This window comes from Adiantum capillus-veneris, chromosome 6, assembly GCF_014529385.1.
Source record: "Adiantum capillus-veneris isolate H3 chromosome 6, ASM1452938v2, whole genome shotgun sequence".
Taxonomy (NCBI): Eukaryota; Viridiplantae; Streptophyta; class Polypodiopsida; order Polypodiales; family Pteridaceae; genus Adiantum; species Adiantum capillus-veneris.
Window position 1 is genome coordinate 173,120,250 of NC_140936.1, and position 17,740 is coordinate 173,137,989.

Below are 17,740 nucleotides of genomic sequence, written 5' to 3' on the forward strand. Positions count from 1 at the left end.
AGATGATCAAAGGTTGAAGCGCCCTACGTTTATGTAAGTGTGTAGTTTGGTAGCACCGACTGAGTGGATCGTGAGTATTCAATATCAAGGCTATAAATAGTTGTGTGTGTGTGTGTGTGTGAATTGCTTTAAAGAGAGCCTATATATAGTTGCATCTTTAGGTACCAAACATGAGGAGGTGGATAAATAAAGTGTACATTTTTAAACCACCGAATCTGGGCATACTTATTTGTATACAAAAAAGCTTTATGAACCGTATAATGCAGGAAACCCTCCTATACACATTAGATCTAGATGGAGGGATAAACATTTCTAGAGAGGAGTGTGGGTTTGTGTTAAAAGCCTTGGATTACCAGTCGTACTGGTTTGGTGCAGTTGCTAATAAATGTGTTGTATGTGACACGAGAACATATAGCTATAATTGGATAGATATACTTCAATTACAAGGAGCATGTGTAGCTACACCCATTGGATGGAGATTTGCAAAGGATAAGGTATTAACTCTGATTTTCAGATGTACCAGTTTGTTAGATGTGGGTTCTATTCACCGCTATTTGAAATGGAAAGCAAAAACATGTAAGAATTACCATTCCAAGCACATACTCCAGACCCGCAACATGAAGTTTATGAATGGAAACGGGGAATTAATGTTTGGGGTTTGGCTATAGTACGCCAAAATAGAGGTACAGTACGCCAAAATAGAGGGTCCATCATGAAGCACCCACCTTTATTGACTCCATTATGAGCATCCACCCTATGTGAATTGACTCAGAGAGTTATAGTTCAAATCTATTGCCTGCCCGATCTCTATTTAGGTTAAAACCAGATGTGCACATGGTCGATGAGAATCCCAATTAGGGATGAGCCAAAATAGTAACAAACTTGATGTGACCTCATTGTTAGGATCAAGCCAATGCCCGGGATCCCACAAGGACTTCCAGAATACCGTCTTAGCATAAATATAAAAATAGACACTGTCAGCTCATAGAGTGAGGCAAAAGTCTTGAATGGAGAGGGGCCGAAATAGCGAATAGTATCTATATTTAATAAGCAAGGGTGTGTGTGTGGGTGTGGTATACATCTGGTACATATTTGGTATTATGAGCAATTCCATGTGGTCTTCTCTAGATACTCGGTGAAACATTTTTAGAGATTAGCAGCTCTATGTTAGCACACCAAAAGAGGAAGATGTCAGCCAATGGTTAGTCAACAACTTGTCAGCTAGATAAGTGTGTGTGTGTGTGTGTGTGTGTGTGTCTTTGTTGTGCTAGTCTTGATGGAGAGGGAGAGGGAGGGAGCGGGAGCCGTGTTGCTGAGAGAGAAAAGGGATGAAGGTAGAGAGAGGAGAGAGAAGGGAGCTCGGAGGGGTATGATGAGACTAGAGGAGATCCAAGGGAGAGAGATAAAGGGAAAATTTCATACAAATAGCAACATTGAATTGGAGCACACATGCAACCCGAACTGGATGTGTGGGAAGAGATTAGGCATCTTGGAATCCAAGTTACAAATGGAAAGATGATGCCTGTCATTGGAGCTGCTTACCTGCGGGGTCAACAATCGTTGCCTTCTCGTTTGGATGTTGTGGGCACAACCGGGTTGAAGTGCAGTACACACTGGGTTGAAATGCAGTACGTAGAGAGAGAGAGAGAGAGAGAGAGAGAGAGAGAGAGAGAGAGAGAGAGAGAGAGAGAGAGAGAGAGAGAGAGAGAGAGAGAGAGAGAGAGAGAGAAATGAAATGAAATGAAATGTTATATTAACGTCTTCAAAAGGCCATAGTGACCTATGAGACCAAAAAGTTACAAAGTGGTGGATCTGATACAAAGTCAGAGTAACAAAATAACCTAATCAACAGTACAAAACAAAGATATATATTATGGGATTCTAGACTGGTCGATGTGAATTAAGCCGAAAACTAAACAAAAATGGGCGGCTAGCTGGGATAGTTGAATCACAAAAGATCCAGCATTGGTCATTGGCGAATCTCATCAATTTCCTCCATGGTTAGTAGTCTGATCGGGCGTCGTGCATGCCTGGCCAGAGTGCTCTGAATCTTTTGACGTAGCCTCCTTCGATGCTGTGTAGTCTTGCGCAGTCGTGGGCACCTGGATTTCCCCAGTTCAATCACTCGATCAATCAGTGTGCCTCTGGTGTGAGACGGGGTGGAGCTCTGCTGTGGGGGTTGCTCTTGCAGCTGTCCCGTGTCTGCTCTGAAGAAGTCTGTAATCCGTGTTTGAGACTGGTTAGCCTCGCCATTCATCGGGCTCTCTTTGTGTTTGCGCAGCTCGAGCAAGAACAAACCCAGGCATCTTTGATCTTCGTATCCCATTACTCTTGAGAGTGGTCCAAAACCCTCTCTGAACAAGCAATGGAAGCGGCCTCGTATCTCGTAGTAGACTGGGCAGCGGCATGTGTAATGCATCTCTGTCTCAGGTTCCATGTTACACAAGGGGCATGTCCTGGCCTCTATTGGTACTCCGCTGTATCGCCCGGTTTCAATCCGCAGCTGGTGAGACGATGTGTGTAACTGGCCAATAGCACATCGTATCCCATGAGACAGGTGGGTATCCATGTATCTGGGTCTCATCACAAAACCATCTTCCGTAAGCTGGAGAAGGTGGTCTCTGTAGAAAACCATCTTCGTGCCCAGTTCTTGTGCTGGTTGTATCCATGTCCTCCTGGTGTCTAGCTGGGTCAGGTCTTGGCGGATGAGGTTGGTGATCTCCGACAGTGTAAGAATGAGAGATGGTGCATCCAATGAGTACTGGAATGGTGGCAGCCTGTCTATGCTGAACCCATGCGCCTGAAACCATGATGTCATCTCCCCATACCAGCATGTTGTATCTCCTTGCATGGCTAACTGTCGAGAGGACTCAAGTGCTATGCGAGCATATCTGTCTCTGGGAAGTTCCCATGTGCGGTTTATGAAGGAGACTAATCTGGTGAGCACCTCTACCACTGGTGGGGGAGCCGCCAGCTCTGCTCGAATAATGGCCCGTGGTACTGATGCCTTGGCTCTAATGAGCCGCGAGATCGTAGAGACGAGAGGTTTCTCCATGTTCCCCCATCCGTCTGTGCGACCCGGCCTCCCGTGGTGATCCAATGAAGGTCCCCATATCTCAGCCCCATAGAGCAATGCTGAGGCCACCAAGGTGTCAAAAAGCCAGAGCTTCGTCCGGGGTTCCTGAAACTGAACCTGCGAACACATCCTCTCTAATCTTCCCAATGCTGCGTGGGCTCTAGTCAGTCTGTTCTCTGCTGCTCTTCTGAGTGAGAATGTGGGTCCAGTAAAAACCACTCCAAGGTAAGTGTAAGCGTATGTACTCCACAGTCTCCTGGCCATATGTGAATGTAGGTGCTGATCTCCTGATCCATTGTGGAGTGGTATTAAACACCATAACCTTGGTTTTACCAAGGTTGACAGACAAACCACTTTCGTGGGCAAACGTATGCAAAGCATCCAATTGGCGTTGCATTCCCTCTGGGGATTCGGAGATCAACACAATATCGTCCGCATATAACAAAAGTGGAATCCATGTCCCTGCCAACTATGCACCTTTATCCCCGTCCTTGTCAATGTAGTCAGAAACCTCATCCACATACATACCGAAAAGAGTAGGAGAGAGCGGGCAACCCTGCTTCACTCCAATAGTGGAGTGAACCGGTATTGAGAGTCCCTCCGGGGTGCGTACATGCCCTCCTACTGATCTGTATAATGCCATGATCCCCCAAATGAGCTCTGTGGGTACTCCTATTTCCTGTAATCTGCGCATCAATCTAGCTCTGGGTACTGTGTCAAAAGCTTTGCGGAAGTCCACAAAGCTACATTAGATCCGTCTCCTATGCGATCTGCCTTCCTCGATGATGGCCCTGAGTGTCAAGATGTGGTCAAGAGTAGAGAAGCCTCTCCTGAACCCCGCCTGCCCAGTTGCCCACAGTCCTTCCCTCTCTGCCCATTTACTCAGCTGTTGCTCAAGAATGGATGCATACAATCTTGCCAGTGTGTGCCCAATCATAATAGTGCGATAGTTCCCAGGCTTCATGGGGTCTCCTGATTTGAAGATAGGTACGATCGTAGATAGGCTCCAAGTGTCCGGTAGGCCCTCACACATGGCACGGTTGAACATAACTGCTAGAAGCTCTGCTAGTAAGTCTTTGGCATGCATGAAATGCTCAACGACTAGGCCCTCATGATCATATGCTCTCCTGGTCTTCATCTTCTCAATAGCTTTTTTCACCATCTCAGCGGTGAAAAAGACACATGTGTGGGGGCATGGATCAGGGGGGTTGGGGAGGGGCGGCTGTCTAGGTACTGTGTACAGAGATGATGCGTACTGACCCCGGGTCTCTGTGGAGGAAATAGCAGGGGGGGGGGACTGCTCATGAAAGAGCCGCCATGCCTCGCGCGAGTCTTGACTCAAGAATAGCTGATATAGATCTTGCGCGAGTCGAGCCAAAAAAGCCCTCTTCTTCCGCCGCACCAGGCGTCGGAAGTTCATCTGTGACTGTCTGTGAGTGATGTCCCCCAACAACACCTCCCTCTGAAGTCTAGCTCTAATCTGGCGGCACTCCTCATCGTACCAGCTGTTCTGAGGCATGCTCCCAGATCGGCGGTTCTGCTCAGGCTGGGTGTGTGGGTATGCTTCTGCTGCTGCCTCATGTAATGTATGTGTCAGTATAGTAGTTAGCTCCTCTAGAGGTCGCCCCGGGTCTTCAGTGCATAGGCGTCGGTAGATTCCGTCCATGTATAGAGAGAGAGAGAGAGAGAGAGAGAGAGAGAGAGAGAGAGAGAGAGAGAGAGAGAGAGAGAGAGAGAGAGTCGCCTGGCCAAGGGAGAGACCTGCATAGAGCAAGGGGAGAGAGACCTACATGGAGCAAGGAGAGAGAGAAACATTTACAACCCCTCTCTCTGTCTCTCAACTGGCACCCATTCAAACCTCTGGCACTCGTTTGGCATCCATTAATACCTATGTGTAGGAACATGGGGCGGCAGTTAAAACCCCTCTCTCCCCTCTCTCCTCTCTCCCAATTGAACGTTTGGTAAAAAAATTGAACGTTAACCCCCCCCTCTCTCTCTCTCTCTCTCTCTCTCTCTCTCTCTCTCTCTTCTACAACATGGGATTCCGGCCAGTGAGATGCCGGATGTGGTATTTGCTGCTACATGGCATCTCTCTTTGTTGGAACTCCCTGGCTCAGACTGAGATTGCTAAAAATAAAATTAAAAAATGTTATTGTTTTGGGGGCAGTGACATTCTACTTCTTTGCTTTATGGCAATGAAAAAATCATCCACAAGGAGGCCAATGGGAGGCAAGGGAGAAAGATGGCCCTATCTGGGCTAGATTATGGGGTACCCAATCCTAGAAAATAAAAAAATCGCTCAATAGAGGGAATCCCAGATAGATGCCTCTCTCTCTCTCTCTCTCTCTCTCTCTCAGATAGATCCCCCCCCCCTCCTCTCTCCCCCTCCTTGTAAGAATAACTTGTAAGAATGTTGGGAAACAGAGAGAGATGAAGAGCAAGGATACACAGAGAAATTCGTCGCCAAGAATGAAGTGTGCCCTCTCTCTTAGGGTGCGCACATGCACCAACCACAACATCCCGGCCGATGCAAATTCCATGCTGCCCCGCCACTTTTTTGGAATGTAGCAGATCGCTTCTTGAACGTTTCTCTACCACTTTTGACGGAAAGTGCGTGCCCTCCCCTAGCCATTTGCAATGGTAGCAAAGCGGTGGCTACCTAACGATGGTAGATGACGCTCGCAACATGCGTCCAAACTCTGCAACATGGTCTGCGTCAACGTCATCTAACTCACCGCATGTTGGTTAGCTGGCATGTGCGCACACTAACGACCAATGGCAGGCCGGTGTTGCTACTGCCGCTACGGCATGTGCGCGAAGTGGGTGATATCCGTCGGTGCAGATTCAGGCTGCTGAGACTGGCTGGGACCCTGCATGTGCGCAGGCTATCTCCTCGCGCCTCACAAGGTCCAAATTTTTGGGTTCCCCTGCTTTCACACCTGCGGGTGAGCGGCTTTGCCTCAAATGGGTCTCGGCTCTCCGTGTCCTCAGAGTGGTTTCCTGGGCAGCCCCGCCCCGCCCACCTTGATGGTTCGTCCCTCGGGTAACCCCCCCCCCCCCCCCCCCCCCCCAAACACCAGCAAACGCACACTCACACTCTCACACACGCAATGGAAGTGCATAAGACTCCACATGGATCTTTCAGCTTCCTCATCAGCTGCTTCATGTGTTTATTGCAGCTTTCATGGCTGGTTATTGAACATAATACATGCTGCTGCACGCTACATAGGATCAAGCGCTAATCTCAAAGCTGTGGGACATGTGTTCCTTTACCTCTTGATCACCACATACACATATGCTGTTGTCTATGTGCCTTAAAAGCAAGTATGTATTATAAATACAAGAATTTGTGCATCAAATGCAGTCATCACTCCCAGAGGGGTTCTATAATAGAAGCTCTGTGCTAGCAAGTTCATTTGTGTATGACAGCAGTTTCTTCAGTTTCCACATATGTTGCATGTATGTCTGATGGGTGGCGCATGGTGGACCTCTTGCTTAAGTACAATCTAACTTGCCTCAAATTTTACACCAGCAGTACATATCTCTATTGGTAGATCTTGCCCATGCAGGATTGAATGGGGTCTCTGAGACTTGTATCGAGATCACTCTGTTTGTGTGTTGCAGGGACTTTGGCTTCGATCCCCTCGGCCTTTTCAAGGAGTCCGAGCTTATCCACTGGAGATGGGCCATGCTTGCTGTGGTCAGTACTCAAGCTTTGTGCTTGCAAGCAGTGATTATTTAAGTTTGCCTGGTTGCAATCTTAAATTCTAGCTTAGTTCATCTGGTCATGCGCATGTGGTTAGTGATGTTGTTTAAATAGCTAAGTCTATGTGACAAACATGTGCATGCACACAATTGCACTTGCTAATTATTCTCTTGTTCTGACTTTCTGAAGGTGTTTTTGGAGTTTGGGCTTTGAATTGAAGCTTTATTTCATGTATGCACTAATCTTGTGGAAAATCTACTGATGTGCAGCCTGGAGTGTTGATCCCAGAAGCTCTAGGCTTGGGCAATTGGGTGGAGGCTCAACAATGGGCAGCCACATCAGGGGGCCAGGCTACCTATTTGGGTTACCCTGTTCCATGGGGTAATATGCCATTCATTCTTGCCATAGAAGCTTTTGCCATTGCCTTTTCTGAGGCCCTAAGAAATGATGAGAAGGACCTTGAGAAGCGGAAGTACCCCGGGGGCCCATTTGATCCTCTTGGTTTCTCCACGGACCCCAAAAAGTTCGAGGAGTACAAGGTGAAGGAAGTGAAAAATGGTTAGTTTCTGCAACTCTTGGTCTCCCTCTTTATGCCTTTTCAGATCTGTGCATGCTCATCATGAGTTCAAAACTGTGCATGCTCATCATGAGTTCAAAACTGTGCATGCTCATCATGTTAAGCTTTCACAAAGTTCGATGATTTTGTTGTTGCTGGTCGTCATAATGGTAAGGGTTTGCCATATACAGTAGGGTGGGATTTTGGTGTGTCATGCAGTAGTGAGAAGAGGTTTGGGGGACGGCGGGGGGGAGGATTCCATCTCACGAGTCACAACCCCCAAAAGGATTTCAGCACTGAATAGAATGAGGTCTCATGTTGATATATTCTTGTAGGTCGCTTGGCTATCCTTGCATTCGTCGGATTTTCTGTCCAAGCTGCTGCATACCCTGGAGCTGGTCCTCTCCAGAACCTTGCTACCCATCTTGCTGACCCATGGCACAAGAACATTGCCGAGATTGTCATCCCGAGAAGTGTGCTGTAAATCTGTGCACATGCACATGGTAGTCATGAAATGCACAAGTTATTATCTATGTGGGGCTACTATGATTTGTGATATGTAAGATGACACTAATGTAATTATATGGATTCTGCATATGGAAGCTGTACATTTATCTAGGCTTGCTTAGTATACGAGTGTGTATGGTTTTATGCCAGCTTTGAATTTTCTGAAGCAACTTGGGCATCCTTTGACATGTTGGTTCTGTGTTGCGTCTACTTCATGGGATGTGTCACTTGAATGTTTGTGCATCTTGTACTACTATGAATTTTATTGATGATGGTGAAGCTCTTATGAGCCTTCCTGGTGCTGAAGGCTAGGTGATACTTTACCACTATACACTTCTTGTGATGATTTTCACTATGGGGGTTAAATGCAATGATGAATTTTTATGATTAATGGCTATATAAAACTATGATTAATGGCTATATAGAATCTAACTTTCTTAGAAAGTTGAAAGTAAGTGTGTGTGTGTGTGTGTGTGCGCCCCAATTCCCATTGTAGAGAAAATAAGTGGGCAACCTTATTTTTTTGGTGTGCCACCTAATGAAGGGTTGCTAGTTCCCCTCAAAGGTAGAGTCCGTTTGTTAAGTCTCTTTTTGATCTCACTCATCTCTAATTTACATGGGGAAAGCTTCTCTGTTTACTAACTCGAGGACATGTGTAGTAGAAATTGTACATCTTCTTATTGTATGTATGTATATGAGAGAGATCATTTTTGGCTAGGAAATAGTATTGTATGAGAGTAGACTAATGTAGTTCTGTCTAGGAGCCCTATGAACTATAAGGAAAGAGCATATGGCTGTTGAGTGCATTATAAGGGTGTCCTCCAAGGGAAAGTAGGCTACAAAGCAGGAGACAACCTCAATTGAGTCGAGAGATACTAGATACTAGCAAAGGTAAAGGTAAGATTAGATGTAGAAAAGGCAAGAAGAGGAGGTCCAAATAGAAAAATAAGTCGGACAGTCAGAGGCATTGAGGTGCGCACGGGTGTGTAGGTGGAAGACCCCTTTGAAGGCACCCTCTACTTCAACTTTTCCACTATCCTTGAGATTCAAGCCATACTAGTAGCACATGAAAGAGGTAGTTCCACATACAAGGAGTTACTTTTTACTCTGTCATAATTGTGTGAATAGCATTCTGCTAAGAAGCTTAGAAAGTGTGCTAAAAGTAAATGTTGAATGTAGTATGTTTGGACATTGCAAGGAGAAAATGGAAAATTAGTATGTTTAGGTAATCTCTTCATAGCTAGGAGCGTATATTTTTTTTCCTTTTTTGTGATACCTTTTGGTTACTACCCTATGTATGTAATCCTAGTTTTATCGTATATTCTCCTTTAGACTTGTCTGGATTTTTCTTCCAATGGAATGAAACATGATCCTAGTGTCTTTGCCCATTCATAACGCAGTGCCCATTGCACTAGAATACATACCTTGACATAAACTAGAAGCTCTTTAGTCACTATGGTAGTGTGACTCACAATTTGGAACTCTTTGTTGAGGCCGTTTATTACTTATAATAGCATGAAATTTCATGTTGGGAGTATTTGCATTGCGGGTTTACTACTTATAATAGTATTTACATTGTGGGTTTTGGCTTAAAAATAATTTGACAATTGTCATGACTTGCTGAAACAAATGCTTCATAATTCCTTCGCATCATCTTAGTATTCCATCCTTCTCAAAATACTCCATATCTACTTCGTATGTGCTCTTGTTTCATAGAAGGGCTTCCCCTTCCTAAACTGGCGATCGTTCTCAAGCGTCGTGTTGAAGAAAAGTATAGCACCTAGTGACTTTGAAAGTGAGGATATTTAGTAGTTTAAGTTGTTGAAGATGTGAAGCTTAAGAAGCATTCTTTTAAAAAATTCAAGATTGTATTGGTATACAACATCGAGGAATTCCAGACATCAGGCAAAAAAAACCGAGCGTGTCGTTTTTCGAGCAAAAATAAAGAGAATTATTGGATTTTTTATTAAGTCCCCCACCTCTTTTGGCTACGTCTACACGCAACCTTCCCAATTCTCCATGAGCTTCGTCCCTGCCCACGCCTGACTCCTCTATCCTCCTTTGTTCAAGTGCCCCACATCCATGCCCCTCCACCCCCCATGTCTCTATTGCCCTCCCTCACCTTGCTCATATGCTTCCCCTTGGCTGCCCCTGCCAAATATTTCCTCTTCTTCCTCCAACAAATAGGCATGCATACACACTATGTCAAGCCCTATCACACAGCCCTGCCACATGTGCTCGTTGACATGAGTTTCGGGAGAGAGAGAGAGAGAGAGAGAGAGAGAGAGAGAGAGAGAGAGAGAGAGAGAGAGATGTGTCTATCCCCTCTCCTATAGTCTACTGGTCATGCGACATTGTCATAGATAGATAGATAAAAGAGAGAGAGAGAGAGAGAGAGAGAGAGAGAGAGAGAGAGAGAGAGAGAGAGAGAGAATCTTTGCTCGTGAGAGAGAGAGAGAGAGAGAGAGAGAGAGAGAGAAAGATGTATCGTACCTTGCCTCCACTCTAGACTCCAACAACAACAACAACAACACCACACACACACACACACATAGAGAGAATATTTTCCAGCAAAGTCTGACTGGAAATCTTCGTATGAGAGATGTGCCTTGCCCCCCTTCCACTAATGATTTATTTTTCCCACCCTTCCCTTTTCCACTTGGAGCTAGTGCATGATTTTTTGAATTTCTTTCATCCGATACCCCCTACTTGTAATATAGAACCTACTACTGCTACTGAAGCACAAGCACTCTGGAGGCAAAAATCAAGGACTCGTTCCTGAGTAAGCGAGCATCGATCACATAGCTAGAGTCTCCCGCTGATTATGGCTCACGGGAGGCTTAGTTATTTGTGATTTGAACTAAGCCCCATTCTTGATCACACGCACAAAAGAACATTAATTGAATAACTATGCCACCCTTTGTCACCATGCCGATTTTGGCATTGTTGCGAAGTTAAAGGCATAATTGGGAGGTTGAATGAATAACTAAGGGCATGGTCACATGAGGCTTAGTTAGAACTAAGCCCTGACATCCTCTAGCAGGAGCTCAACGCGAGGATCGTCTGCAGCAGGTAGAGAGAGGAACAGCAAAGCGCAAGCAAGAGAGAAAAACATGGCATCACAATCCATGGGCGCAAAGTAAACCTTCTTAACTACTGATGCATGCAGAGCACTCAATATCAAAAAAGCATGCGAAATCTATCCTACGTCGATGCGAAAAAGGACAGAACCATACAGGGTGGTTCATTTAGTATTAGATATAGAGTGGGTCGATTTCCTCATGAGTCATGACTTAGCGTTCAAATCTCTGAAGACTCTACTGTAATACATTCCGCGCCGACGCGGTATGTTGACGGGCCAAGAACCGGTAAACTCACAAGGTTTTTTTCATGATCTCACAAGGCTTCGGAATCTATTGCTTGGCCTTCCGAGTCGGCGCAACATGCTGAAAGGCCAAGAACGGGTAACAAATTTATGGCTTTTTGGTCTGTCCAAAGGGCAAAGGCTATAGCGTTGCCTTCTCTTTTTGCTGGCTAAAATCGGAAAAAGGTTCAGCTGTATTTTTAAGCAATTTTTGATAGGTCAAAACTATTGATTGGTTGAAATAAGATAGTGGGCACTCATTGAAATGAAGAGTGTGTAAATCTCATGATGGATTTTTGAGTTTTGAAATATAAATGTTGGGAGAAAAAAATTTGATTGGTTAGCGATGCAATAAGTACTTAGTAGCAGTGATGCATTAAGGACTCAGGAAAAGTGAAGTGCGTCAAACCAATGAATCATGATGAGAAGGTCACCACAACAAAGATCTCAACTTTTAATACCGATCTCGAGTATATTGTCCCGACTCCGTGTCCCAGACAAAGAGTGTGTGAATCCACTATCAGCGAGGTGTGTGAATTTGGTGGTGCGTAGAGTAGACGGCAATTAGGGACGGCGGGGTAGGGTGAATGCAGACACCGTGGCGGCAGGCAGGGCAATGTAGTGCACGCAATCAAGGGCTCCATGTGGATTCGGCCCCGACGCAGGCATCGTACACATGCACCTGGTTGCAACATGCGAGGGATTACCAGCCCGTTGCTGATTGAGGGAAGCCGAGCAAAGGTGCTCCAACTTCTCTCTCCAAGATGGAGCTCATTAAAACGAAGTGCCACAATGGATCAACAGGAGGTTATGAGGAGAATCGATGGCGCTGGTGCAAGTTATGGACTTCTTGCTTAAAAGGATTGCATTGGGCATTTTGAGAACTGATCTTGGAGGTCTCAGTGCTCGCCAAGATGTAGGCTGAATTAGTCTTGGAGGTTTCAATGGAAAGAAGAACACAAACTCCCATAGCTGGTTCTTCTAAGTCTGATGATAGCAAAACTGTTACCTCTATTCAACTGATGAAGTACCAGCTTATAAGCAATTTATAAGCAAGTCATGGCCAAAACCTTTGAGCTCCTTCAGGCATGTCTCCCTCGCCCTCAAGCTACTAGATCTATCTCTTCGCCATCAAATCCTGGCACCACCCCTCAACCTCCACCTCCTGCAGTCCAAGCTGGTCGTCTCCCAACTCCTTGTATGTGCATAGGGAATGTTTGGGTCCACTTTCCAAACATCTATATCAGCATTACAATATTTTTTCACAATGCAGTTGTGCATTATCTTTTGAATATGTAGGGTGCACTATGGCCTTGTTTGAGTGGGTGTTTTGCTTGTTTGTTGTCCATACTCCTCATAGTCTTGCTTGTTTAAATCGTCCCTTTCTTTGTTCAGGCTTCTGCAAGAGTTGTATTTTCTTGCACTTCTTTACTTAGCAAAGCTTGCGAGGATGAAGGTTTGAGGTTTCTACAATTTTGGCCCCTTGACAACCGCCTTGTCTATCGACTATCTTGATCAGTTCCTCTCCCGCAGCAAGTTTTTGGTGGTCATAGTTATGGGGCTAATAACTTCTTAGTACGGTGATTGCCCCTGTGTTTTGAAATTTTTGCAAATTGAGCACTGTACCAACACTTCAACCACACACATGTACCAGCTTTGGATGGGGTTGTTTTGCAGATTTGCTTGGCATGAGCAAGAAGGCAACCGCGACACTGAGTATCTGTGGAGGGGAGGTAACGTCTTTGTGGCCCTTATGTGGAGATCTTGGTTCCCAATTGAGAACTGCACGCTGTTTGGCTATTGTAAGCATGATGGCAAGCTTCCATCAGTTTGAGGTTTTTGCTGAAGAGCCTTCCTAACCATGGTTGCTTTGTGTTGGGAAGGTCAAAACACGTCTCTAGTCCAAGATGTTTCTATTGCAATGCATGCTCACGAGTGACCATGGGCGGCATATTTTTGCTAATGTTAGCACCGAGGATTGCTTTCAAGCATGCTTGTGTTCTGTTGGGCGAGTAAAAACTGCAAGCTCCTGATTTAAAAAATGTTTTTGTGTAGTTATGCATGCTCGTTAGTGTGACCAGCTGGATGTTGATTTTGCATTGTAGAGAGATGGCGAAAAATAAATTAATTATTGTTGCCCCTCGTAGTCTGCTCTTCTTTGCTTGCCTGCTATCATGTGCAGGGGTTGATTTTTACGAAAAGGATTCCGTTCGGGGAGCCAAGATGCATGTCATGCTGGTTATTTTCTTGGATCCAAGTTGGGGCTCAATGAATGGTTTGTGATGATGTTATTGAGAACGTGTTTGAATGTTGGTTGGATATTGTTCTGTTGAATAGGTGAAGATGAGAGAGGCGAGGTTAGATATCTTGCTTTAATTATCTGAAGCATTTTGATTGCTTGTGTTTTTTACTCAAGGTGCTACTTTGTAGGTTCTCTCTTTTGTGGGTTGGATTGGATGATCAAGTGTTTGCATTATCAAATTCAAGGCAATGGTTGTACAAGCCTTGAGACTTTATTGCAGTTTGCAGGTGTAACTGCAGAAGCTGTCACCTAAAGTCCATTGATGAATTCATGTAACTCCTTTACAGTCTAGGTAGGAGGCCCGATTTGCCTCGCTAGCAGCATCAGCTCCATATCCAGGCCTTTTTCAATGACCTTCCTTCAAATGACTTCAACACCCTCTTTTCCCTTCTCTCATCCTCTCATGAACCTGCAAGACAAGATATTATCTGATGTGTATGCGTGTGTGTGTGTGTGTGTGTGTGTGTGTGTGTGTGTGTGAGTGTGAGAGAGAGAGAGAGAGAGAGAGAGAGAGAGAGAGAGAGAGAGGCTCTTGCTTGTAGACTTCATGCTTTGCCACCTTCCTGGCTCGTTCTACTGGCGCCTCGACTTCTCTCATCGCTTCCTTCACCTGGGCTTATGCACCCTTGCCTTGCATAACCTGACAGGCAAAGCACCTAATTAGATGTGGAGAGTATGCTTATGTGTATAGAGCATCCATATTTTAATTAGGAGATTGTGTTGAAGTGTTGTTAAAGTGGTCCAAGACCCAAGCTCCCCACCGTGGAATGAGAATGGAACCTGGATTTTCGAAGGCTGGAAACTAGACACGGTCGTGGCATATAAGGCGCAATTTGCAAAGGACTTCACTTGCTTTCTGTGACATCGATGCGAAGAGCTTGTATCAGGAGGTCTCCTCTTCTGTGTCATGGTAGTTTCAGGCATAAATGGCACAGTGCCTAAGGTGGATCACAGCCATTTGTACAGAAATCTGTAGATTGCAAGGAGGCAACTCTGGTCAGAGATACAATCTTTATGGAATTGGAGTCATGGATTTTTTCTCTGCTCACAAGCTTGATACATACATATGGACTTCTCATATAGTGTAATTATTGTAGGGCTTGCTAGAGCAGGAATCCCTAGACACATTCAATTGCCATTGTACTTTCCCACAGTGAATCTCTCAGTTCATACTGAAGCCCTCATCATGCCCCCTTGGCCCGCGCCTTCCCTTGGTCTTCATAGGTCACATGAACAAAGAGAGCTAGTTGGTAATAGGGCCAATGTTTCATGTCAAGAGCTGCTAACTAGATGGACATCAAATGCCTTACATAGTTTGAATGCGGCGGATAAGAGATGTAGAGATTTTAAAGTAGGATCTAGACCCAGAACAAGGCCTAAAATTGACATCTTTTTTTTTTGTCAAGGGCTATTTCGCCTATCAAAACAAGTGCTTCAAAAAAACTTCATGTCATTTGACATGCTAGAATCTCAAAATTGCTCGTCATTTTTTGTGTTTATATCCTTAAGTTAACGTTATATATGACAAATTATATAAGTTGATCGCATTACACAAAGCATATGAAATGGGGCTTGAAAAATTGCATGTCAAAAAGAAATTTCTATTATGCCTGCAGGCCTGGTGATTTTATCACTTGTTTTAAATGAGAAATTATCTCACAAGGCTTCGGACTCTGCTGCTTGCCCTTCCGCGCCGGCGCGGCATGCTGAAGGGCCAAAAACGGGTAAGAGGCGTTTAGCACGGGCTGCATTTATCGTTAGATGCTGACCCCCGATGGCCCTGATGCGTAATCCATACCTCCTCAACCTTGTCTTTCGCAGGTGGTGAATTCTCCCCATTTGACTGCCTGCTTCAGGTCAAGTAACCTCCATGTGTACCTCCCCGGCTACACAGGCTTGGCGGCAATTTCATCAGCGCCATCTACATGCCACTGAGGTCTCTCTCTCTCTCACACACACACACACACACACACACACACACTAAAATGCTATGTACTTCACGAACCTGAAGGTAGCTGGCGTCCGCTGTTGTTCGATGCTATTGAGCTGTTGCTGAAGTAGAGGTTATTTATAAAGAAAACGGGAAGTGAGTAGGCTAGGAAACAAAGAAGGTGGCGGGTTCCTTGTTGGAAGGTGTGGCCCGGATCGACGACGCTCATGTGGTCCGTGATTGCTGGGCTCATATCGTGCTAGCAAGCTCAACTCAACCGGTAAACTTTGCCAGAACTCCGTAGATATCACAAGGCTTCGGACTCTGTCGCTTGACCTTCCGCGCCGACGCGGCATGCTGAAGGGCCAAGAACGGGTGAATCGATTTATGCTATTTTTTTAATGAGACATGATCTCACAAGACTCTGGACTCTGCTGCTTGCCCTTCCGCGCCGGCGCGGCATGCTGAAGGGCCAAGACGGGTAAACAAATTTATGTTTTTTTTAATGAGACATGATCTCATTGCAAGGCTTCGGACTCTGTTTCTTGCCCTTCCGTGTCAGCACGGCATTTTGAAGGGCCAAGAATAGGTGCAAACATTCAATGTGCATCATATGCTTTTTTGTTGATGCACTTGCTCCACACATTGTGGGGAAAAGGTATGAAGATCAAGATACAGAGGTGGGCACATTAGTGGCTATTGTCATCTCCCTCTCTCTCTCAGTAAGACTTGCTCCTACTCATTAACTATCCCACGTCGTTGTAAACTGTTGTGCTTGCAAAAACCGAGCAGCAAGTGGGACATTTCCTTAATCAACGGCACGGGAGTAAACAAGATATTTATACAATTTTCTTTTGGGACGTGACTCTAATTCATACCGCGTCGGTGTGGGATATGTAAGTTCAATGTCCCGTTCTATTAACCACCTCTTGAACTGCTCGACCTTTACTGCGTTTGTGGCCTTGTTTACATTTCAAGTGCCATAAAGTTCAGAGAGTAAGGCTCTGTTTTCAAGACGGGACATTGCTAAAAATGCTTTTTACATCATTAATCCAAAAGGGACGTGGCCAAAGTCCATACCACGTTGACTTGGGACCCAGAGATAGTGTTGCAATGTCGAAGTGCTAGGTTTATCAAAATCAATAGTGTGTATTAAATAAATTAGTGAAAGCAATGAAAGATTGGGGAAGTGTAACCTTCATGCCACTCTTGGTTCTGTACAGAAAACATGTATTAGAACAAAAACCCAACGTTCAAATTTAGAATAGAAGTGTATAGATGAACCAAAGTGGCTACATTGATGAAATCATCATTTAAATGAACAAACTTAGCAGTGCCTTATGAGCAGAGAAAAAAAGTAAGCATCAAGTGATACGCATCGGCCAGGAAGGCATAAGGGTAAAAAACATGCAATCTCTTGAGATTACAAAGCAAAATTAGCATTACATGGGACATTAAGTCAATCAAATACAAGATTCACATAATTGTTTTAGGATGTAGCTCTAATCCATATCATGTTGGTATAGGATAGGTAAGTTCAGTGTCTCGTTGTATTAATGACCTCTTAAACTGCTTTACCTTTACTGCGTTTGTGACCTTGTTTACATTTCAAGTGCCATAAAGTTTCGAGAGTAAGGATCCATTTTCAAGATGGGACGTTGCCGTAAATGCTTCTGTAACGATGCAATATGGTTAAGGGGGATGAAATGTAAGGGGGAGGCAAAAAGGATAGTGCGGGAGATATCAATCTCCATAAAGCAATATAAAGTAAAAAAAAAGAAACTTCAAGACTAAAGGCACTTGATTAACATGATAAGTAAATAAGGCAAAATGAGTACCTTCTCATGGAATTTTTTGCTTGAATTGACCTATACATATACATACATACATACTTATATGTATTGACATGATGCATGAATCTTTGGAGCTGGGGCTCCATCATCTATCTAGAATCATCAAAAGAATAATTCTTAAACTTAACTAAATACTTACAAAGGACCTTACCGTTCCATAGAAACTTATTTTCGTGTCTTAGAATAGCCTCGGGTTGCAAAATTTCTTCCATCTCTTCAAATTCAGGGGGTTCTTCTTCAAGGGGCTCCGTATGAGGTGTTCCCTTGAAAGACTTTAGAAGGCTTACATGAAAGGCATTGTGGGTGCGCCAAGAAGCTGACAACCTTAGACTATAAGCCGTCTCATTTATACATTCCTAAATTTGAAAAGGACCATAATAGTGGCGTGCTAACTTTGCGTAATACTTTTGATGACTTGAGTGCATGCCTTGCTAATCCTTTCCCAT

At 44.7% G+C, this 17,740-nt stretch overlaps 1 protein-coding gene and 1 pseudogene across 2 annotated transcripts; both read left to right on the forward strand.

The window, feature by feature from the left end:
• The first annotated feature begins 260 nt into the window (after window positions 1-260).
• On the forward strand, window positions 261-7,941 carry LOC147456725 (chlorophyll a-b binding protein 1B-21, chloroplastic-like; annotated as a pseudogene). Its single transcript, XR_015188302.1, has 5 exons — window positions 261-494; window positions 5,919-6,119; window positions 6,701-6,776; window positions 7,052-7,340; window positions 7,674-7,941. The product of XR_015188302.1 is annotated as a chlorophyll a-b binding protein 1B-21, chloroplastic-like (transcript).
• A 3,737-nt stretch (window positions 7,942-11,678) lies between these two features.
• LOC147456726 (uncharacterized) lies at window positions 11,679-13,902 on the forward strand. Its single transcript, XM_086515157.1, has 3 exons — window positions 11,679-12,125; window positions 12,207-12,407; window positions 12,605-13,902. The coding sequence occupies exons 1-3, from the start codon at window positions 12,033-12,035 to the stop codon at window positions 12,722-12,724; spliced, it is 414 nt and encodes a 137-aa protein (XP_086371283.1). The 5' UTR covers window positions 11,679-12,032; the 3' UTR covers window positions 12,725-13,902.
• The last annotated feature ends 3,838 nt before the right edge of the window (window positions 13,903-17,740 follow it).

Coding starts and splice junctions, on each gene's coding strand:
- LOC147456726 (XM_086515157.1), top strand. CDS start 12,033: ATGGCGCTGGTGCAAGTTATGGACTTCTTGCTTAAAAGGATTGCATTG. Junction 12,126..12,206: donor GTCTCAGTGCTCGCCAAGAT/GTAGGCTGAATT, acceptor GTCTGATGATAG/CAAAACTGTTACCTCTATTC. Junction 12,408..12,604: donor TGGTCGTCTCCCAACTCCTT/GTATGTGCATAG, acceptor TTCTTTGTTCAG/GCTTCTGCAAGAGTTGTATT.